This window comes from Myiozetetes cayanensis, unplaced genomic scaffold (genome assembly GCF_022539395.1).
Source record: "Myiozetetes cayanensis isolate MyiCay16 unplaced genomic scaffold, myiCay2020 scf1, whole genome shotgun sequence".
NCBI lineage: Eukaryota > Metazoa > Chordata > Aves > Passeriformes > Tyrannidae > Myiozetetes > Myiozetetes cayanensis.
Window position 1 is genome coordinate 1,574,519 of NW_026086604.1, and position 23,051 is coordinate 1,597,569.

The 23,051-nt window shown below is 42.6% G+C and overlaps 1 protein-coding gene across 4 annotated transcripts in view; it reads left to right on the forward strand.

Annotated features, from left to right (window-relative positions):
* Positions 1–23,051, forward strand: part of TSNARE1 (t-SNARE domain containing 1) — a 458,997-nt gene that overhangs the window by 270,479 nt on the left and 165,467 nt on the right. For all 4 annotated transcript variants that reach the window (XM_050313442.1, XM_050313469.1, XM_050313451.1 and 1 more), the window contains 2 exons: positions 2,947–3,019; positions 16,307–16,389. In XM_050313442.1, the coding sequence (XP_050169399.1) occupies positions 2,947–3,019; positions 16,307–16,389 (156 nt within the window). The remainder of the gene's footprint in view (positions 1–2,946; positions 3,020–16,306; positions 16,390–23,051) is intronic.

A 23,051-nucleotide genomic window follows, 5' to 3' on the forward strand; every position in this document is an offset into this window, starting at 1 on the left:
ATGAGAAGGATCTGTACTGAGCAGCAGCAGATGGCTGGTTCACTCCAAGCACCTGAATATAAATGGCAAAACTGAACCAGCACTGAATTTCCTTTCTTCCCTTCTTCCCATAATATCTGGGGATCAAAACACAGACAGATCAACTCCCTGTGGTTAAATCAGCTGAGAATAACCTTCTAAGAAATCAATGATTTATCTGATCTGCCTTAGACTGAATTGCCCTCTTGTTTTATTCCAATGGAAATACTTGAGGTGGGTGAGGGGCGTGTATAATTCAATATATTGCAATGAACTCTATATAACCGACTTTATGAACAAAAACATGTTCGGGAGTTTAAAGCTACATTCACTTGAAGTGCTGGAAAAAAAGCAGAACAAAATAAAACAGGCTGAAATGTAGAGAGAATTGTATTTATATTGCAAGGAAAAGAAACCAAAAAACTGATGTCAGTGGCAATTTAACCAAGAGAGACAAATGAGCTTTCTGGGCTTTTTTAGAATTGTTAGTTGTTTGTTTAATTTTTCCTTAATCATCTTTTGCTAACTGGTTAAATGAGAGCAGAACAACACATTAAAGTTAATTCTCAGTTCTTCACATTTTGCTAAACTTTAAGTTTCTCCTTTGAAAGATTTTTGCAAAAAGCTCAGAAAACTTCCCTATCCCCAAAAAATCACAACTAATTTCTCCTCTTCTCCTGGCAATGATTTACTACCACAGTGCTCAAGTGCAATCTCAAGTTACTTAAACTTCATTGTTTTTCAAAATATTCTGCAGTACTTACAAGTTAGGAATAACACCATCCATAATTAAAGCTTCATTGTGCTTGACAAGTGAAGGAATGAAGTGCATTTTTGTGGTGCATTACTCAGTCTTTGGTTGGGCTTTTGTTTTTGTTTTTTGCTATCTTATGATTTCCCAGCTTTTTAAACCTTTTGGTTTGTTTTTTTCTTTTTTTTTTTTTCTTCCTGCATCTTCAATTATTGAATAGTTTGGTATACTTTAGAATTCACAGTGGGGCTCCCAGTGGGGCTCACTGCAAATTGGTGCAATTCTGTGATTAAATGTTGTGCCTGTTACATTCTCACAGCAAACATGGATTCATTTTGCACCATTTTCTAAATTTCCCAGTAGGGAAAATGAGTTCTTTGAAAGTGGGGTGGAAGCAGCCAGACCCTTTGGCATGATCATGGAATCACAGGATGGGTGAGGTTGAAAGGGACCACAGCGGGTCATCTGGTCCAACCTCCTCGCTCGAGGAAGGAGCACGTGGCACGGGGTTGTGTCCAGATGGTTCTGGAATATCTCCAATGAAGGAGACTCCACATCTTCTCTGGGCAAAGAAGTTCTTCCTCATGTTTAGGTGGAACTTCCTGGGCATCAGTTCCTGTGACATTGCTGGGCCCCCCGAGCAGAGCCTGGTCCATCCTCTGCCCCCTCCCTGCAGACACATACATGGATGGGGTCCCCTCTCAGTGTCTCCTCTGGAGGCTGAACAGCCCCAGCTCCCTCAGCCTTTCCTCATAAGAGAGATGCTCCAGTCCCTTCAGCATCTTGGTAGCCTCCACTGGACCCTCTCCAGGAGCTCCAGGTTTCTCTTGTCCTGAGGAGCCCAGAATTGGACACAGCTCTCCAGATGTGCCTCACCAGGGCTGAGGGGAGTGGCAGAATCACCTCCCTGACCTGCTGGGAATGCTCTTCCTGATGCATCCCAGGATAACATTGTCCTTCCTGTCCACCAGGACATACTGCTGGTCATGGGCAGCTTGTTGTCCACCAGACCCCCAGGTCCTTCTCCACAGAGCTCTCCTGCATCTCCAGCCAGGTGGATTTGAGTTGCAACAGGACCCAAGCAATTACTGTGAATTACTGTAGCAATTGGTGTCAGGAGAAGATTCTTAGGAAGTGTCCTCAGTGCTTCAGAAAGCATCCAGTGCTGGATTCCCCACTACAGGGGTTACATGGACAGCCAGTCTGTGGAGTCTCCATCCTTGGAAACAGCCAAAACCAAGTGAACGTGGCCCTGAGCAACCTGCTTTAATTGTCTGCCCTGAGAAGGAGTGTTGGACTAAATGATTTCCAGAGGTTCCTGCCAATTTCGATGTTTCTGTGATTCTCTGATTTATACAGCTTAAAAAAAGAACAAAAACATCCTCTTTGAGTGTCTATTTTTCTGCTCTGGTAACGTTGCCATGCTGGTAGTGCATTTAGCAGTGTCTTTGTTATTATGTCTATTATTGCTAAATTAATTCTTTTTATAAGAGACAGTGTCGTATGAAGTCAACATATGCTCACATTTGCTCTTTTATATGATAAGTGTTCAGAAATGAAGGAAACAAACTCATGGGCAATTTGCTGTGTTTCCACTGAGAAAATTTCAGTGCTGAATGCAGTTAATACTTTTTCTTTCTTTTCTTTTGTTTTTGCTAGTTGAAAACATATAAATGAATCTGTTCGTCAAACAGCTCTTTCCTTATTGCCTCACCAATGAGATATCAAACTCAGTGAGTTTTTGATGGTATCTCCATCAGTTTATGAATAGCATCTTATCAGATGGATGCTGTGGTGAAACATGGCCTTTCTCTGGGTATGAATCCACACTCTGGGATGAATGGCTCTTTTTTAGAAAACCAAGCTTTTGCTACTGTTGTTTTTATTGTTGTTTCTCCTCAGTCCTCCACAATTCTGAAAAGCAGCCATAAAAATCTGATCATTCTACTTGTTTCCTTCACAAAGCTGGAGTCAGCTGGTTGACTTGGATCCAGCAAACCATGGCTCCAAGGGACTCTTTTATTTCCTGTGGGAGCATTATAACTTTCCCTTTTACTTCCACACGGATGAAGGTTTCTGGGTTTGTGTTTTCCTTTGCAGAGCTGGACTGTGGAACGTGCCTCTTATGCTTGGATATCCCCCATTCCTGGTTAATATTGGACTTTCTGTCTTTTCAGAGTGACATGTTGGATGTGAACCAGATCATTAAAGACCTGGCCTCCATGGTGCACGAGCAAGGAGATGCAATAGGTTGGTGTCACATTTAAATTATGGGCTTTATTACCCTCTTCCACCACTCCAATGTGATACTGTCACTTGTGAGCAGCTCTTTGTTGATGTTGTGATAATTTTCCCTGGGTTTTGGGGCATTTTGTGCATCCAGAGATATTTTGATCTGACAAACCGCCCTGTGCAGTAGGGTTCTTGTGTTAAGGATAATTTGCTGGTATATTTAGCATAAAATACAATTCACAGGGAGATGAATTCATTCGGTTTTGACTGTAAAAAGGAAGCTGAAGAATGCATAACATTAACTGGAAAGGGATCCAATTCTTCCTTTCTACCTGGAACTGTAATTAAAAAGCAATAGCAGTAGCAATTATTGTTATGATTATTGATGATGGTAGACAAAATTAAGCAGCTTGATTTTCCCAAATAGAATTTTCATTCCACGTTGCAGGGTGTGTCTAATTAAATTTACAGAAGCCTGACATCATGATGTGCTGAGATGCATAGTCTGACGTTGCTACCCATTAGTTGTCCTTCTCTTGTTCTCCAGCTACCAGTGACAAGGAGAAAATGGGGAAAAGAGGTGAGAGGAACCCCTGGTATTATCTTTAAGAGCAGACCATCACTGACAGCCACCAATTTTTGTGAATAGAGAGATAAGACACAGTAGATCATCTCCCTCTGAACTTTGTAGGCCACATGGAGATCATAAAAAAACTCTTCTCTGCTGTTTATTAATCACTCTGTATTTCTTTGCCAAGCTCATGCCTTTGCAAGCCTCCATTAGCATAAGATGCTTTCTTTCACACTGAAATAAGGTGGTTATAGCCCTCTGAGAAACTCAGTTCACAGGGGCAGAAAAAAAATAATCAAAATTATATTTAAAACCCATTATTTATTTTTTTAATTATTTTAATGCTACTTTGAAAGCTTATTTTTGTACATGGATAACTTTAGAGCCTGATTCATCTCTAAAAGCACATCAGATGCTAATGCCCTAAGGGACATGACAACATACATCAGCTAGCTTCAAGATCCTTATAACTCCTTTTCTTTAGGCAATATTTATTATTTTAGGATGTTACCCATGCATAGAAGCCACCCCAGTATTAACTTTCTTGTGAGAAGCTGTTAGATTAAGTAGGACATTTTGTCTTTGAGACAGCATAAGGTTTTTGTTGCTCTTTTCTTGTTGTTCTTCTCCTTCTTATGCTGCAGCAGATTTTTAATAGTTTCTTTAGGACTATCTTTTAATCCTGACAACCAGTCAGGGCATCTTCCCAACCAGTTGCTGAAGGGTCCCACTGTTTATCTTTTGGCATTCATGTTACACAAAAGTGAGATTAAGAATCAGGAGGCAAAGGGAGTTGAAACCCCCACAGTGAAAATTCAGAGATGACAAGAGACAGTTCTTCTGGCACTTGGTTCATTTTTTAATGCATCCCTCTTACATGCATGAAATGAAAGCTCTTTGAGTGCTTGTTTAGAAAACACAGGGAAAATACATAACCAGGGATTATGGGATGTGCATATCAACAAAATGCTCCCAGGGCTGTGGAGCAAACCCTTCCCAGATTCACCTGAGCAGGGGAGAGCTGTGAGAAGAGCTTGTCTGGTCTGTGCATGGCACAGGCAGAGCAATCCATGCTTCTTACAGAAACCTAAAAGGAGTTTTTCCAGCATATGGGCCAGTTCCTGAAGGAACACATTGATAACACTCCCTGGGGAGAGAGCAATTTCTGCCATGCAAGGAAGAAATAGAATGCAGACTTGGGGCAGCACGTCTCTTGTTACTGTATGTCTTCAGCAAATAAACTCTGGGCTTGTGTTCCAGGTCATGGCATCTCTTTGCTACAAATATTTAGTTAAGCATTACCATATCAGCTAGTCCAACCCCCCCCCCCAAAGCCAGAACAAGTTAATGGATTGGGTTACCTGTGAGAAAACAGAGTCCTTCCAACACAACCTGACAGGAATTCTTGGCAAAAACATCCCTGTGCAGCTTCATCACATGGGGTGCTGGTGAGGGGAAAGGGTGCAAGGAGGACAGACACTAATGAGAGAAATCAATAATTGGCTGTAAATTGGTGTTGGTTGCATGGGTTTTGGTTCCAGGGAACCCTGTTTGGAGATTAACAGCTGCTTGGGAGAGATGGGATCCACCTCATAAGGAGGACTTCAAACTAATAATGATGGGGGAGGGAGGGGTGACCAACAGACAGGATCGCTGGAAAAGGGACAGGGGGTGGTGTGGCAGGAAGGGTTCACAAGGTCATCAAAATGGGGCTGTGGGCAGGGTCACCTCTAGCACTTCATGTGAGCAGGGCAGTGCCTGCGAGGCACCACTGCCACAGACAAACATCCCAGATCCTCTCCAGGAACTGAACATGCTGTAGTTCACCTCTGAAGTGGCTGGATGCTAATTCACACAGCATGGGGAATAAACCTGAGGAGTTAGAGATCTGTGGGAAGTTCCAGCGCTGCAATTTTGATGGGATCATGGAGGTGGAGTGGGTTGGCTCCCAGGATGAAGTGTTGAATTGGAGGGATATGAGCTCTTCAGGAAGGACAGGATAGGAAGATGAGGAGGAAGAGTTGCCTTTTATGTGAGAGAGCAGCTGGAGTGCATGGGATGCTGCCTGGGAATGGATGAGGAGCTGATGGAGAGCTTATGGTCAGGATTAAAAAGAGGACAGGCAAAGTGGAAGAGGCCCTCTACAGACACGTAGCAACAGCCTCACATTTACGGAGTCTGGTCCTCATGGGGGATTTCAACCTCTCCAGTATCTGTTGAAAGGACAACACAGTAGGGTATAAATATTGCAGGAGGTTCTGGAGTGCATTGGTGACAGCTTTGGGGACCTGATGTACGAATGCCTACAAATGTGAGGATCTCCAGATGGCCAGAAGAGGGCATGTCCACTAAACTTTACTGGCATGGCAGCACAAGGCTCCTTCAGCCAAAAGATCCAAGGATTAAGGGCTTGGCACTGTGAGAAGTAAATTATGTTGGAGGGGATTGTTACAGCAACAATCACTACTTTCCATACTCATAGATGGCCACTCAACTGAACTGTAAGTTCATCAGAAATCAGAAACATTCCCAGTCTTTTAATACTGAAGATGACTATTTTACATGTGCAAGCTTTTACTTTCATTGTCCACGCTGGGAGATGTAGACCAAGTTCTGTGGAATCAGTTTTGTAACTGGTTTTAGGGAGAAGAGAATCCTTAAATCTCCAGTTCCTCTGAAGAAAGTCTCAACAACACAGCTGCCAATACTTTATTGGTACCTGATGAAGTGCATATTTGTCCTTTTGTTGTAGGATCCTGTTTGTCTTGTAACAGAAAATAAAGAGGACCTGAATAACACAGTTATTGATTAATTTGTGCCCACAGCAAAAGGAAATGCTGTTCTGTGTTTTAGAAGAGCTATTTTTCCATCCTACCTGTGTATTAACTGTACTAGTTATGCCAAAATAAGCAGCTACATTTCCATGTAGCCTTATCTAAACTGCTTTAATTCAACTTTCACCACTTATATCACTGTTTGCAGCTCCATCACGTTTCTCAAAGCCACAAGGAAAGACCCATATTGTGCTGAAAATAAGTTTCAAACTTTTAAAAGAGTCATGTTTCTTCCTCTTTTGAACAACCAAACTTTTGCTGATGTATCTGTAACCTCCTCAGCTCCCCACAATGGGAAGAGATCCCAAGATCACATAGCAGGCACTTATTTTAAGAGTACAACAGCAGAGACACAGTCCTCTCCCGCTTTGTCCAGACCAAATGTGGACAAATCTATCTTTACACAGCAAAACCCACTAGCTGAAAGAATCACAGAATCATAGATTGGTTTGGGTTGGAAGGGACCTTAAAGACCATCTTGTTCCAACCCCCTACCATGGGCAGGGACACCTTCCACTATCCGAGGTTGCTCGGTGCTCCATCCAACCTGGCCTTGAACACTTCCAGGGATGTGTCATCCACAGCCTTTCTGGACAACCTGTGCCTGGGCCTCACCACCCTCACAGTAAACAATTTTTCCTAATATCTAATCTGAACCTACTCTCTTTTAGTTTGAAGCCATTCCCCCTTGTCCTGTCACTCCAGGTCCTTCTAAAAAGTCCCTCTCCATGTTTCTTGTAGCTCCCTTCAGGTACTTGAAGGCCACAGTTAAGTCACCCCAAAGGCTTCTCTTCTCCAGGCCGAACAATCGCAATTCTCTCAACCTTTCCTTGTAGCAGAGCTGCTCCATCACTCTCATTAACTTGGTGGCCTCCTCTGGACTTGCTGGCACAGACCAATATCCTGCTGTGTCAAGCTAAAGACTTCCTCAGACTTTCTTTTTCTACCAATACTTATCCAGACTTAGATCTTGGTGCTGGTGAGCTTTCACTTCTCTCTTGAAGTCTGGACATTTTACATCTGAAAATAACAGGGTGAAGAAACTTCTTAACATGATCTAAAGTCGATGCTCCCTCACTTAAACATCTCCACGTGGCCTCTGTCTGGCAGGAGCCCACAGACCTTAACAGGAGAAGTGTAGACGTGGCAGCTGGTGCTTTCCTTCAGTCTCAGAGGAACTTCTTGATGGGGTCAATATATTCAGTCCTTGAGAAGTGCTGGTGTTCACTGATGGACCACATTGCCACTTGTTGCCTAATGAAGACAATAATAACAATAAACTTCCTTCGGAGTAAAAGATATTTGCATGAATGCAAGTGGGCTGCTTATTTTGGAAGCTTTGTTTTGTTTATTTTGGTTTTTTTTTTTTTTTCCCCTGTGAAATCAGGTCCACTTTGTTGCCTGTTTTATCCTTGTTGCCTTTCTGACCTGAAGGCTGGTTTAACATGTAAATACTGTCAGGAGGGCCCATCAACACGTTCTCCTCCAGTCTGGCTGCCTGGATGTCACAGCCAAGAGTCTTTTGTCAGACACACAAACTGCAAACCAGGCTGGGAAATCACTCAGCTGGATCCTTAACTAAACCCTCCCAAGTTATGTGTCTCAGCTGGGACATCTGCAGAAAATTAACACTTCCTGAGAACAGTCCCCAGATACCTGAACGGAACAGCTTTAATATCTACATTCAGTTGAATGGGATCTGCAAAGTGTCTCAGTTGGTGAAGTTCCCTGAGTGACCTCAGAGGAGGCTATAGTGGGAATGGCTGCATTTATGTTCTTATTGGTTCCTGATGAATTTGGAAATCTTGGCTGTCTTCCTTTCAGCCACTTGTGCAGATATGGAGTTCCATGTCAGTACAGGGCACAGCCTGTACTGGGATACACTGGGGTATTTCCCAACCCAGGGATGATCTATTCTACTTCCCAAGAAACATCCAGTTTCTTTGTTCACCTTCGATATATTCCCTGTCATCACTTTGTTGTTCTGCCTTCTAAGTCTAATAAAGCTTTATTTCAAAACTCCCAGCTACTGAAATTGGACAGTATTACTACCCTTAATTGCCTTGTAGGCAACAGTTTGAAGGTCATGGGCACTGTGTCACTGGCACAGATTTCCCAGAGAAGCTGTGGCTGCCCTGTCCTTGGAGGTGTTCAAGGCCAGGCTGGATGGGGCTCTGAGCACCTTGGTTTAGTGAAAGTTATCCCTGCCCATGGCAGGGGTTTGGAATGAGATGATCTTTGAGGTCCCTTCCAACTCAAACCATCCTTTGTTTCTCTGACTCTGTGGTGTTTTTTTCACCACTAGCCTTGCTCTCCCTGTTTATCTGGACTGCAGCAGTCGTGGCCTTCACAACTTTTCACATATCCTTGGTTTTGGACAGTTCTGAGTGGCCTGTAAGGGGGTCAGTTTTGTGTAAGGCACGTTTGATGACCACTGCTGTGACTGATTAGTCAGAGTCAGGTTTGGACTGCTGTGATCTCTGACAGACTCATTTTACCCTAAATAACAGGCAACACACACACAAAAAAATGAGCTTTTGTGTTTCTCCCCTGTTGCTGCCCTCTGTGAGTGTGAGTTTTTGTGTCATCCCTTGTCTGAGGACTTTTGCAGTTGGCAGTGCATTTGATACATCAGCACGTGCTGCTTTATCAGGCGAAGAATAGTGGTTGGCTCTCCTCTTGCAAATTCACTATTGCCTAAAGATTTGTCTGCTGTGTTTGTTTCTGTGTTTGACCCTCATAATGTGATTGGGCTGGGATAATTACAGTTAATGAGCCAGCTAATTTTGTACAAGAAACAAGGCTCTTCCTTTTATGAGGCTTGTTGCCACCAGTAGGATTCTTCTCACGCCAATTTATCCAAAGCAATTTTTGGGAAGTTCGAACTGTCGTGCTCACGGTTTCTGATAATGCTGCAATTGAGCAGTAAATGTCATAAATGCAAAAGCTGCCCAGGTGGTTGGTTTATCTCTGCTGGGAGGTGAATACTCTGCCACAACCAGGCTGTTTGGGAAGCAGGACTTGAGCAGGTTTAGTAAATCAAATGAGCCATGGAAAGCAAAAGAGGTCAAGCAAGTTGGAAATATCAGTGACCTTTCTTTCTAGGTAAAAGAGATGGTCTTTCCAAGACAGTAAGCAGAAATAAAATATATTTATTTCTACAAAATTTATTCCTGTGACAAACTCAGGTTGGGACTTCATCAGTTGACTGAGCTGTAACTTATGCACTCAGCAATGTGATGGAAAGTGAGTTTTGTGTTAATTGCAGACAGAATTGGACTTCTAAAAAGTGCTGCATGCAAATGAAATTACGGGATTTGTCTAAACTGTGTCAATTCATGAGCTGGATTTGGAAAAAAATATAATTTTGATCTTTCCTTTTTTATTTTAAAGTTTAAATAATCATATTTTATTGCAATTTGAAATAGTCTTTAATTTGAATGTCTTACAGAATGAAAAAAAAAGATGTGTTGAGTGTAAATCACCAGGAAAAAGTTGCCCAGAGAGTTTGTGGACTCCCCATCCCTGAAGATGTTCAAGGCCAGGTTGGACAGGGCTTGGAGCAGCCTGGGCTAGTGGAAGGTGTCCCTGCCCATGGCAGGGAGGTGGAATGAGATGATCTTTAATGTCCTTTCAAACCCAAACCAGTCCATGATTCCATGATTCTATGAAAAGAAAGGGTATGTTACAGGCGAGTATCTGGAATTTCCAAAGCAAAACTATTTGAGCTCTTTTGCTCTGTACTTTCAGAGATTATTTTGGGGAAAAAAATAAATCTGGCACACCCATAAATTTCTTCACCAAAAAAAAAAAAAATTCTCTTATAGAAATACCTTTTTTGAAGCAGAAATAAAAGTGAATGATGTCTGTTGCCATGATACAATATCCTCACATGTGCAAATTTTGTGGGTTTAAAACTAGAGCCTTGGATTAGCCAAAACCATATGAGAACTGTAAACACCTTGGGTAGGTATCTGCAAGTGTGCACTGGTCAATGAGGGCAGGGTCCATACCCACACCCCCAGGATAGTCTTCCCACACCCTCAGGATGCACTTCTCCCATGGTAAATATCAGGAATTTGAGGCCACTTGTCCCTGAAAGAAAGACCAGTAAATTGCTTTGCATCTGCTAAACCCATGATATTTCTGCACTCTGTCATTTAGCACAGAGCAGGTGATGTGAGGTGCCTTATTCCCTGACAGGACGTGCTATTTTCCAGCAGATCCACCCAGGGCACTGTTTGAATTTTAAATCCCTGGGAGACACATCCTGGCAGTCATGGCAAAGCCCTGGCAGGGCAGTACCATTTTTCAGTGCATACATATGTAGCAGATACTTGACATTTCCAAGATGCGTCTCAAGGACAGCATAAATCATTCAGAAGGAAAAAAAAAAAAAAAAAGTGTTGTAAATTTATGCTGGTGTTTGACCACTGCCTTGGAGCCACTTTTTATTCATACAGGCCAGGGGCTTTGGGCTTTTGGCTGAAAAAAACCAACAGCAGTGACATTTTAGGGTGCTTTAAACAGCCTTTCCAAGCCGGCTTGGGAAGTGATGGTGAGAGGTTGTTCAGTGCCTCAGTCCTTCCCTCTGAGGGTCGTGGTGTGTGGTTGGGTGGCAGAATTAGAGCTCTGCTGAAATCAAATAGGAACTTGTGTTCTGTCTGCCTTCTGTTGGAAGCAATAACCACAGCTCCTGATGACTCACAGAGCTGAAAATTGTATTTCATTGCACCAGTCTAAGCCAGTGTGACCCATTTAGCCCGAGTTTAACATAGGAGCACGATTATTTTATAAATCCTCTCGTGTGCAGAATTTCCAACTCGATGTTTACACTGAAGTCTGCAAATGACTAACCCTAAGCCATTTTTAACTTCACTCTGGAAGAATTGTCATAGTTTTCCCTCCCCTCAACATCCAAAGTTCTGCCTGTTCTCAGCCTGAGGGTCTTTTGTTTGTGGAATGAAACTCACTTAAAACTTTCCAAGTACATGGCATTTCGAATGGGCAAAATTCATTTTCATTCATTTTCACACTGAAAGCAATTCCCCTTCAAACTTGGCTTTTAATTAGGAAAGAAATCCTTATGCATTACCAAAATACTCCTTTTTTTTTTTCCCTCTTCTTTTTATTGTCCTTCTCAGTGTGTTATATTGATTATTTTTAGCCAGAAGTTGTAGCGATAAAAGAGGGTTAAGCTTATTAAAGTGCTAAAAATAAAAGCATACTATGAAACCTGAAGGGGTCCATTTTGGTTACTGCCAAGTGGGAGCATTTCAAAATTCTCATTCATGGTTTCACTTTCCTGTCTTTCAAGTGGTTTTACTGAACTTCTGCCTTGTGGAACAGATCCACTGTTGCTACTCTAAAGACTCAGGTGATGGGAGTGATTCCTTGATAAATCAGGGCAAAACCCCCACTCCAGCCAAGGTCACCACAGTAATTTCATATGTATAAGACCCCAACTGCTGGTCATTAGAAGGGTTGATCTCAGGAGACAGGTAAATAGCTGGGGGTTAAAAGATACTCCTTGGAGTCATCGTTGTTTCTGTCTCTGTGTGACAGGCACGTGATAAAATCATATCAAATTGCCTCTAAAGGCTGGTTGGCTCTATTGCCTTCACTGCTCCTATTGCAAGATTGTGGTTTAGATGAAAAATTAGAGATATTTTCTTAAGTCCTTGGTGTATTTATTTGCAACCAGCACCTGCTTTGCTGCAGCCCTGTCCTTCAGTTTACTAAAATGGTGATCACAACCCCGAAAGAGTTTTGCTTTCAAATTGTGCCAGAATTTTCTCATCACAGTGTGAGGACAGAAAATTGTCCTGGGATTCAGTTTCTTTGAGAAATCCCAGACCCAGGGCTGGATTACCATATTTATTTGGGAACAAAGTCACTGTCCCTTCATACCAAAGCCAAAGAGAAAGCAAAAGGCAGATCCTTCCAATAGGTTTTTTCAGTCTACCAAGGGTCCTCCCACTCTTGCCTCTCCATCCCAAAGCAAAATTCCTTGGAAGGAGCCCCAAAGTGGCCAAGGTGAAACTGTGAAGCATCACCAGTTCAGCAAAAATTCACTGAAATAGCTGTCAGTGCCACATTCATCATTGACTTATTAACATAATTAATTTACTGCTTATTTCTTTGTGATTTGGCCCAAATTTTCTTTCCCTCCCTTGCCTGCCTGTGTTAATCAGTAGATCTATCTCATTAAATTGCTTTACATATTTATATCTCATTTTTATGGGTTTTTAGAGCTGTTTTGGTGGGGGGTTTTGTTTGTTTTAATTTTTCCCCTGTGCCTCAGGATTACGACTTGCTTCAAAAATAGAATTTAAATGGGTGGTTTGCTTATTCCAAGGCTGGTATTCCCCCACTGGGAAGGACCAAGTTAGCAGAGGCAGGGCCACCGGGGTCCAGCCTCTCCCTGTAACATCCCATCAGCTCATAAACGACGTGGAACACACGTCCATCCCAGTTGGAAAAGCCTGTGCTGGGAAAACATCGATGATATTTGCAAAACACAGTGCTCAGGATCTGATTATCCCATTCCAGGCAGCACTAAGGGGGCGTTCACAGCGTTTAATTTTATCTAAGGAAGGCAAATCTCCTCAGGCCTCCCTGCAGGCAGCAGAAAGCGTTGGGTTCCTTTGGAGGGCCTTTTAAGGAAGCTAAATTAAGCTGCTTCTGTGATTTCCTCCTGCCCCAAGAGAAGCACAGACAGATTACTCTTGTTTTAGAAGGATATATATCACAAATTTCTCCTCTGTAGCTCCTCTATGCCCGAATGATTAATTTTCTGAGGCCAGTCAGCTTTTAAGAGACACTGAGCAGTGAAGGGTGCCTGCGCTTAGATCCTGGCAAATATTAGGCACTTGCAAGCTCTGTTAATTTGTTTAGGCAGTTGGTAAGATGTTTGGCACACTTCCCACACCCCTCCCAAACTTCCCAAATCCATCCCTTCCAAACCCCACCAAAAATTATGTTTAAACATGTAAGTTCTTTCCTACATAAAGTTCTGTTTTGTGGCCCAAAGCCATGGCCAGACTTTGTGCTTTTGACATTACCAAGTGTTCCATCAGAGTGTATTTTTAATTTTGGATGGAGAGGGACTTTTTACAAGAGCACACAGTGATGGGACAGGCTGAAATCTGTCGGACATATTTCAAAAAAACACCTAGTTTTTCATGCACACCTCTTCATGGTAGTAGACCTCGGGGCAATTCCGAGCACAAGGACAGGCTGTGCGGAGAATGGATCAAGACCAGCCCTGGGGAGAAAGACTTGGAGGTGTTTGTGGACAAAAAAAGCTCCACGTGACCCAGCAATGTGCACTCACAGCCCAGAAAGCCACTTGTGTCCTGGGCTGCATCAAAGGCGGAGTGGGTAGCAGGTTGAGGGAGGGGATTCTCCCCCTCTACTCTGCTCTTGTGAGACCCCACCTGCAGTACTGCTGCACAGGAAAGACATGGACCTGTTGGAATGAGTCCAGAGGAGGCCACCAGGATGATCCCAGGGCTGGAGCACCTCTCCTGGGAAGATGGGCTGAGAGAGCTGAGGATGTTCAGCTGGAGAAGAGAAACTTCCAGTACATCAAGGGGACTTACAAGAAGGCTGGAGAGGGACTTTTGCAAGGTCAGGTAGTGATAGGACAAGGGAAATGGCTTTAAGTTAAAGAGTAGATGTACATTAGATATTAGGAAGAAATTCTTCCCTGGGAGGGTGGGGAGGCCCTGGCACAGGTTGCCCAGAGAAGCTGTGGCTGTCCCATCCCTGAGAGGGTTCCAGATCAGGTTGGACGTGGCTTGGAGCAACCTGGGCTAGTGGAAGGTGTCCCTGCCCATGGCAGGGGGTTGGAACTGGATGATCTCTAAGGTCCCTTCCAACACAAACAATTCCATGATTCCATGACCCTGTACCATTTGTGATTTTGTTCATCATTTTAATAATTCAGAACATCTTTTGTTTGGGTTTTTTGTTTGTTTGTTTGACTCTTTGATTGGTTTTTTTTTGTTTGGTTGGTTTGGTTTGGTTTTGCTGGCACTGGAAAGAAAAATCAGACGCTTTCCTAGAAATGCCTTCAGCTCAGTGCAATAGTGGAAGCTTTTCAAGGCTGTCACCCTGGGTGTGCACATGTGTGGATGTAGCTCTTCCAAGGCACTGTAGAAGACGATTTTAATATCTTCATAGACAGAGGATGAATTCCTTAGAGGCCTTTTGATCCCTTCCCACTGAATCCTGACTGTGAGGAAAGCACTCGCACAGAGGTCAGTGATGCCAACCAAGACCATGTTGGTAAAATCTTAATAAAAGTGTTTTTAGAAGCACTGGATATAGCAAATAAAGTGATGTTAAATCGATCTATAAAAGGGTATGACCACATAGATTTTTTTTTTTTGTGCACTACAGTGTACATAATCTAAAATAAAAGGATCAGGAAACCATCTCTCCCAGGTGTCATAAAAGACTTTTATCAGATTTCCAAGTGTTAGGAATAAATTTGTTAATTCTAGGTTTCTGTTGATTTGCTGGGGTTTTGCTGCTTTTCTCCTTTTTTCTTTTCTTTGCTTTATTTGTTTGAGGGATTTTTATTTTATTTTGAGTTATCACAAATGCATAATTACATTAACAGACTTTAACATTGTTTGAGTCAAAATTGTCAAAACCTGAATGGAACCATTTTCCTCAGTTTATCTGCAAACCCTCATTTCTTTGTCCATCACAAAAGTGACCACATTAATTCATGTTCTTTCCATTAGAACCAAAGAATAAATTACTTGAATCTTTTGTAGCATGTCTTAATTCAACTCCTAATGCCATTAATTGAATAGTTTTAGTTAGTTTTATTAAGGATTGGAGTTTATTTTCAAATTTCTACCTGTGGGTTGAGTTCCTCCTGATCAAGTTCATGTACTCCATGGTGTATTTTCTGCTCAAAACCCCTCAGAAGCAGACCCAGGGCACACACTCTTCCACTGTGGCCAGAAATTATTGGCTGCACTTCTCTCAGGGGACAAAGTGGTTAAGATTTCCAAGACTTCTGCTGGAAACACAAGCCCTTTTTTGCAGATTTTATACCACAGGTGTCTTGCTTCCTAAGCACAGCTGGGAGTCCAAGTTCCTGTTTGGTTTTGGTGGCAGTGGGGGGCTGTGGGCTGCAATGCTCAATGATAATCATTCTTTTCCCATCTCATTTTGATTCCTCGTGGTTCCTCCAGCTTCCCCACTGCCAGGCCTAGCGATGTAGGGTGAGATTTTTCTGCCCCACTTTTAGGCAATGTGTCTCAATCTGAGCCATCTATACAGACCTCCCTTGCAGCTTAGGAACGTGGTCCAGGAGTTTGGGTTGTGAATTGTTTAATCTGATCAACCACTGTTGTTTGGGATGAATTGCACACCAGAGATTTGCTTTCTGTGGACTGGGATATTGCCCAAGGTGACCTGATCAAGTTCCAGACACCTGGGGATGGTCAATAACCCACGTGTGCCCAGAGAAATCTTACCCTCAGCTATAATATTGATGTAATTCCAGGTACAATCTGCCTTGTCCCTTCTCTAATTTAATCTAGTACATTTTTCAGGCTTGAGCTGCTTTCCTTTGAACTCCCTTTTGTTCTTTCCATGGATTTCAGAAGGAATGGGATGAGAGGTAACCTCCATCCTGCCAGGGGACACATGGAGAGCTGTCAGTCCTCCTGTCCTCCTGATGGGTTGGGTGTTCACCAAAATGTGTGTGTGTCCCTACTTCCCTGCAGTGCTGCAGTTCCCAAACAAGAGGCTGCTCCTCCCCTTATGCCCAGGAGCTGAATTGCTGAATTGCTGAATTGCTGAATTGCTGCTGGTATAAAGCCTTTGCTTTAGGTTTGTACCCTGTTCTTATCTTCTGTTATCTTAATTTTGCAGATAGCATTGAAGCCAACATTGAGACGGCGTCTTCTAACGTAGACTCGGCCAACGAGCAGTTGGCAAAAGCCAGTCAGCACCAAGTAAGTGGGTCTAAAAAAAGCCCCTGTGGATACTTTCAGTAATAATATTTAAATCAGTATTTTATATAGATATGTATATATGTCAGTAATAATATTTAAAATAAAGAGAGCACTTGGCAGCTGTGAACCACACGGGTCTGTGCTACCTGGAAAGATGATAAAGCATATTCTAAGTAAGAGCTAAACTTTTTATATGTGTATAAATATATAGGATTAAATTACAGTAGCACAGACAATTTGACTTTAGAGTGGTCATTAGGAGATCTGCATATTAAACAGGCGTTTCCCAGTAGGAAAGTCAACAATTAGCTGCTGTTGTTCTTGGAAAGATGTCATAAAAAGCACATCGTTTCAGTCTAGATGTGCTTCTGTTTGGAGTGTTTCCCTATAATCAGGCAACAGTCCTTTACAAAAACAACTGAGTTGTCAAACAGCATGATGTGGTTGGAGAATAATGGCTGTGGGGATGGTGTTCAGCACTTTTTAAAGGCAATTTTAAGGGGTTTTTTTTGTGAAGAATTTTTTTTATTTCATTGGAGCAAGAATGAAACACACCCACAAACATTAATCTTTTTGAAAATGACTTGACCAGAAAGAACCCTTGGATGGTTATAGTTAGTGCTTTATAGGGATAAAAGGGGGTGGGGGAGTGAACAAAGAAAAAAAATGTTATTGCCTGGATTGGACTGATGGAACCAAAACTGTGAGTTTCCTTTTTTCCTCAACCATCAGTTGGTGATTTTCATGTATGTGGAGTCTTGTTTTGACAAAATATAGCTGAGGTCCATGAGAGTACACAGTGCCTCCTTGTTGGTCCTTGGATACATTTCTGAAGGTCTGGGGCAAACCTCTGGACCAAAGGAGTGGGAACCAAAGGCATTTGATGTAAAGGAGTAACTTGATTTTAAAATTATCCACAGCTCATTTTCTAGTGAAATGCATTCTGCAAATTGTGTGTGATAAGAGCAACTTTGTAGAACTTTGATATTGCAGAAAGTAAGTGTGGTCTTCAGCTCCATTTTGGTTTTAAATGCATATATATTCAAGATAATGTGTGTCACCCTGAATGTAATCCTGCATTTACTTTGAAAATAACTTGTTATGTACCACATGAAGTTTAAAATGAGACCAGAATGAATTGACCTGACTGTAGAGCTGATCGCAGAGCTGCAAATGACTTAATGATGACTTTGGCTAAGAAGGTCAAAGAGTAGTCAGGCAGAAAATGAAAGCAGCACAGTCTAAAGGAGCTGCTTTCTTCAGCCAGCAGGAGATGCTGAAATAGCTTGCCCAGTTAGGAGGCCCTTTATTCCTCAGATGTGTTGATCAAAGTGAAGATAAAACCAGTTTTAGTGAGTCAACCCCTGCTAAGGGCATAAATATGTACTGGCTGGTATGTGTGGAAAAACACTTCAGAGTCTGTCTTGCTCTTGAAACAAGCCCATGTAGACAAACATCACTTGGGAAAATTCAGCTGCTAAAGAAAATGTGCAATCCAGACCTCCTGTAGAGAACAGGTAAGTGCCCTGTACACTACTGGGTGAGGATCAAAACCTGTAAACTCGGTTCGCTCTCTGTCACCTCTTTCATGAGGTTCCCTGAGATGAGAACACAAAAGGAGGTGAAGCTTTTGTGGCTTCAATTCCTGCCCTGCTGCCTGGGGTTGGTCAAACTGCCTGTGATGCCTCATCTTTTATGTGCCACCATATCTGCTCATCTCACATCCAAAAGGACACTCCCCACAGGGCCCTGATCTCACAGCCCTCAAGAGCTTCTGTGGGAATTCATGTTGATGCCACTTGCACCCCTGTGGATGGTGCAGTGTGAGCACAGGTCACCCTTCTGAGTGGTGTGTCTGCTTTTGGCTGCCTTAGAAATATCTAGGATGGGTTTGGGGGAATGATCTGCCAGATGGCCCTGTGGGTGAACTGCTTTTAAGGGACCTGCCACAGCTTTCCACACTGGAAATTCCCCCTGGACTCGTCAGGGATCAAAAGCACAGGCTGTTTTTTCAAATCTTACTGAGTTTTTCTTCTTTTGTTGAACTACTAATTCATTAGTATATTTAGCTGTTACTTATGCTACAGTGTGATTATCCTGTAAATGCAGCCTGGCTGACATACATTTGTTATTTATTCCTATTTATATGTATAAAAATGTGTGTATGTGTAAGTAGTATTTTTGTGAGTCTATCAACAAATATATACATAAATGGAGAAATCAGAAATGTCAACACTGCTGAAACATTTAAGCTTAAGACCTGCTGTAGACCTTAATGAAGGGATCTCTGCCAGGAGTAAAGATTAAGTGGCTGGTTATTTAACATAATTTTTGCAGTCACTCCAACAATACAACTTGGAGCACCGGTCCCAACCTGTACATTATTGTAACAAAGCATCAGTAAATAGTTTTCCTTAACTAGTACAAAATAAGACATTTAGGTTTCCTGAAAGGATGGAAATGTTTAAATATATGTCAGGATCTTCTTGCTGAGTACCTTTCTTCTGTGTGCTAACAGTAGTGATTTATTACTTCATTATTTATTGGTTTAAACTCCAAAAGGTTTAGTGGGAGCTGTGAAAGCTTTGGAATATTTTTTTATTAATTATTATTATTAGCAGATTTTTTTCCTTAATTTTAAATTATCATCACAGAATAGTTGTCTGTGATTAAACTTAATTTTACTACAGTAACAGTTAATCTGGGCCACTGCATTATCTGTAGGAACACACAGGGTCAAAATGCAGATTAAAGAATAAGTGCTGGATACTGATACCAGGAGCAGAGGCAGCAAAGTCCTTTTTCCATATGAAAACCCTTTTGGTCACAGAAATGTGACAATTTGACTTTGCTGTCCTACATCCACTGGAAAATTTGAGTTTGAGAAATGACTGAGAAGCAAACAAATCTGGCAGGGAGAAGGCAGGAGAAATAATCTCCTGCACTGGACTTGCTTCGGTGCCTTTCCTTTCAGTGAGGGTCTCATATCCCCTGGGCCCTGAGCAGAAATGGTGAACCTTTCTATTAAATCCCAATGGCCCAGATTTGTCTCTTGAAATTTCCCTGTCCAGTGCCCCAAAGGAAATGATTCATCCCACACATCTTAAACCACCAATTTTAACATGGGTCAAATTACTTCTCTGGGAGATAGGGATTTGTGGGGCTAGGGATGAGTGTGTTTGGTGGAGAAATGTGTGTCCAAGTGTCTGAACTGCCTTTACCAGGAGGAGGAATTGCTTTTAGCTCATGACTTGTCTCATGTCACAGGAGATGTCTGACATAGATAGGTCTGATGGCTGCTGCTTTGGACATTCTGCTCTCTCCTTTGTCTAAAAAGTGCAAATTATATTAATTCCACTACAAATATTTCAAAGGAAAATGGACCCTGTGCCTATCACCTACCTCTTTATTGGAAAAAAAGGGAATATCTAGACACCCAACAGTCTCAGTACCTGCCTTTGAGGTTAGTTTAGGTGGGCTGAAGATGACACTAAAGGAGATGAGCAGTTTCACTTTGCTCTGGTGTCTCAAAACTTCCTGCACGTGGATTGAGAGGAAGAAAAAGAAACCAGTTCAGACTCCATGGATAATTATTAAACCAGTTACATTTTTTTATGCGAAGTTTGGCCTAAATTCAGCTTGGCCACACTGACTGAAGGACTCTGTGCTGGCTGTTGAAGCTAATTTGTTTTGGAAGAGCTGCCTGTGTTGCTCTGATTAATGCTGGGTGCTTTCCCTCCCTATATCTGTGGAAGTCAAGCTGATTTGTATTCCTTGGCATGGCAAAGGCAGACAGCAGTTCAGTGACCCAGTTGTGTGGTCTAAGAACAATTAGGGTTTTTTTTCCTGTAAAGAAGCAGTTTGCAGGTCTGGCTTTCATGGATGCACAGAGGGGCACTTTGAAGGCTGGAGTTTTAAGGAAAAAAGCCTTATAAATCTGTGACATTTGCAGGGATCTTATCTCCTGGGGACCACCAAGAAAGGACTGGCTTCAGTTTTTGCACAAATAACTCACTGGTGTTTTAAAAAACAAAAGAAAATTTGAGTTCCAAAAATCACCTTCTCACAGTCTTCGAAATTTTCTGGCATTGTAGCCTCTCAAAGCACTTGTTATAAATATTGTGATAATGAAAATTTTCTTCTCCTTTTTGCAGTGGATATGCCCTAAGACCATGTCTTTCACTGCCATTAAATTGTTTGAAAGCCTACTTTTAAAATTAACAGCCAATTAACACCACAATAGGATGGGATTGCACCCTGGCATGTGCAGGAGTCATCCAACGTGTTGCAAAGCTGTGGTGGAACGATGTGATTGGAATATCTTGGTGCAAATGCAGCTGGCTTCAAGAAACACAATGAGGTGCTGGAGCATGTCCTGAAAGGGTTGCCAAACATTGGAACAGTCTGCCCAGAGAGGTGGTGGAGTCACCATACCTGGTGAGAGGTGTAATGACAGTCTAAGGTGCAGCTCATACAACCCTCCTCATGTTGCTGTTGCTTATCTGTGTCTGTCACCACTGACAACGTGGCTGAGTTTGCTCCTTCTTTGGATAATTAGCTCTTGGAAGTTTTATCTGGGGGGGATCATGAAGCTATTCTTTCTTCTGGCAGTTTCTGCCTGTGAGAGTGGTGGGAGCTGAATTAAAGCTGCAACAGGAACCCAGAGCTCTGTAAGGACTCCAAGCAAAAGCCATCACTGAAGTGACTGTTTAGTTCCACGACTGAGCCTTAATCCCCCTCTTCAGCAGCAAAAGGAAACTTTGCTGCCATCCAGAGTCCTCCTGATTCTGTACCATGAACTCCAGTTGGGAAAAGAAGACCCACCCAAATTGCTTGAACCTCTCAAAACCCAACCAACTTGCAGACCCTTTCGTTGTGTTTCTCAGCAACACACCAGCTCAGCTCAGGGGCATCTCTGTGTGCTTCCCCCTCAGATGGAATTTTTCAACTTCAAAGCAATTTCTCCTCCATAGCACTGGTTTTTATCCTCTCCCCCCTCCCATTAAGCCTTTTTTTTTTTTTTTTCATTTCTGCTCTCTGTTGCAACCTCCCACTCCTCCCCATTTGAAGAGTGGTTTCCGGCATCACTGCTGCCTCAAAGAGTCTATTCCCTTATCATGATCTCACTAATTTCCATGTTCAGGTTGCTCAAAACCTACCACATGAGGATGTTTCCCTGTATTTCCTGTCAGACGTGTCCCCACATGGTCTGTATTGCTACAGAGCCTTGAAGCAAATTTTAGCTACATATCTGCCCCTTCTTTCAGGCTCCTTTTATCTTATGGTCTGGGCAGCAAACAGGGCTTTTTGGGGCAGTGCTTTCAACAGTTCAATTGAATCATTGAGTCGTTTAGGCTGGACAAGACCTCTAAGATTATCCAGTCCAGTCATTCACTCAGCACCACCAGATCTACCACTAAACCATGTTACTAAGCACCACATCTTGATGTTTTTTAAATGCCTCCAGGGATGGTGACTCCACCAATTCTCTGGGCAGCCTGTCCCAGTGCTAAACAACCCTGTCAGTGAAGAAGCTTTTCCTGTTATCCAATCCAAACCTCCACTGGGGCAACTTGAGGCTGTCTCCTCTGAACCTGTCAGTTGTTGCCTGGGAGAAGAGGACGATCCCCACCTGTCTTCCCCCTCCTGTCAGGCAGTTGTAGAGAGCAACAAGGTCCCCCCTGAGCCTCCTTTTCCCCAGGTTGAGCCCCCCCAACTCACTCAGATACTCATCATCAGGCTTGTGCCCCAGACCCTTCCCCAGCAGCGGGTGGTTGGAATAAAACTTACTTCTTTTTTTCCCTTTGCTCCCTGTGAAAAGCAGGCTGAGTTTTCAGATTTAAGAGTGCTTCCTTTTGAAGCAACTTCTGTTTGTGCATGGTTTTTTACTGTATTTTAATGCAGCCCATTTACAAAACAGCTGCTTACTGTGGGAAGTGATGTTCAAGTCAGCGCCAGTCCAAGTGATAAATGAACTGTGTGAGTGCAGCAACTTAACCTCACCAAGGTCTGAGCCACAACATTTATTTAAACCTCTCTTTGTTTTCTGTAAATAATGGATCTGTGTGATCAAATATTTATTAAGAAAGGGTTTGTTTAGAGCTTTTGGATGTCGTGCAGCTGGGTGTTCTCATGTGTAAAGGTAAAAATCTTTCAGGCTGTTTTTAATCACAGCTGAACATCTCTTTCATTTTTACCATCCAAAAGGGAGAGAGGCCTAATCCAGGTGGTGGATTAGTCTTTTTTTTTTTACTTTATTATAAACCATGCCCTGTAGGATTTTTGGGAAGATAAAAAAATAAAATTAAGAATTATCTACTGTGAGCTCACTTTTATTTAAGCACAAACCACCCAAGGAGGAAGGGGAAGGGGCATGAATGAGGGAGAAGGGAAGGAGTCCAGAGGAAGTCATGGCAGTGATTTGAGGGGTGGAGAACCTCTCCCATGAGGAAAGGCTGAGAGAATTGGGACTGTTCAGCCTGGAGAGGAGAAGGTTCTGGAGTGCCCTCATTGCAGCCTTTCAGTACCTGAAGTGGGCACAAGAAATCTGCAGAGGGATTTTTACAGGGGGCCTGGAGTGACTGGACAAGGGGAAATGGCTTCAAACTGGCAGAGGTCAGGTTTAGATCAGAATATTAGGGATAAATTCTTCACTATGAGAG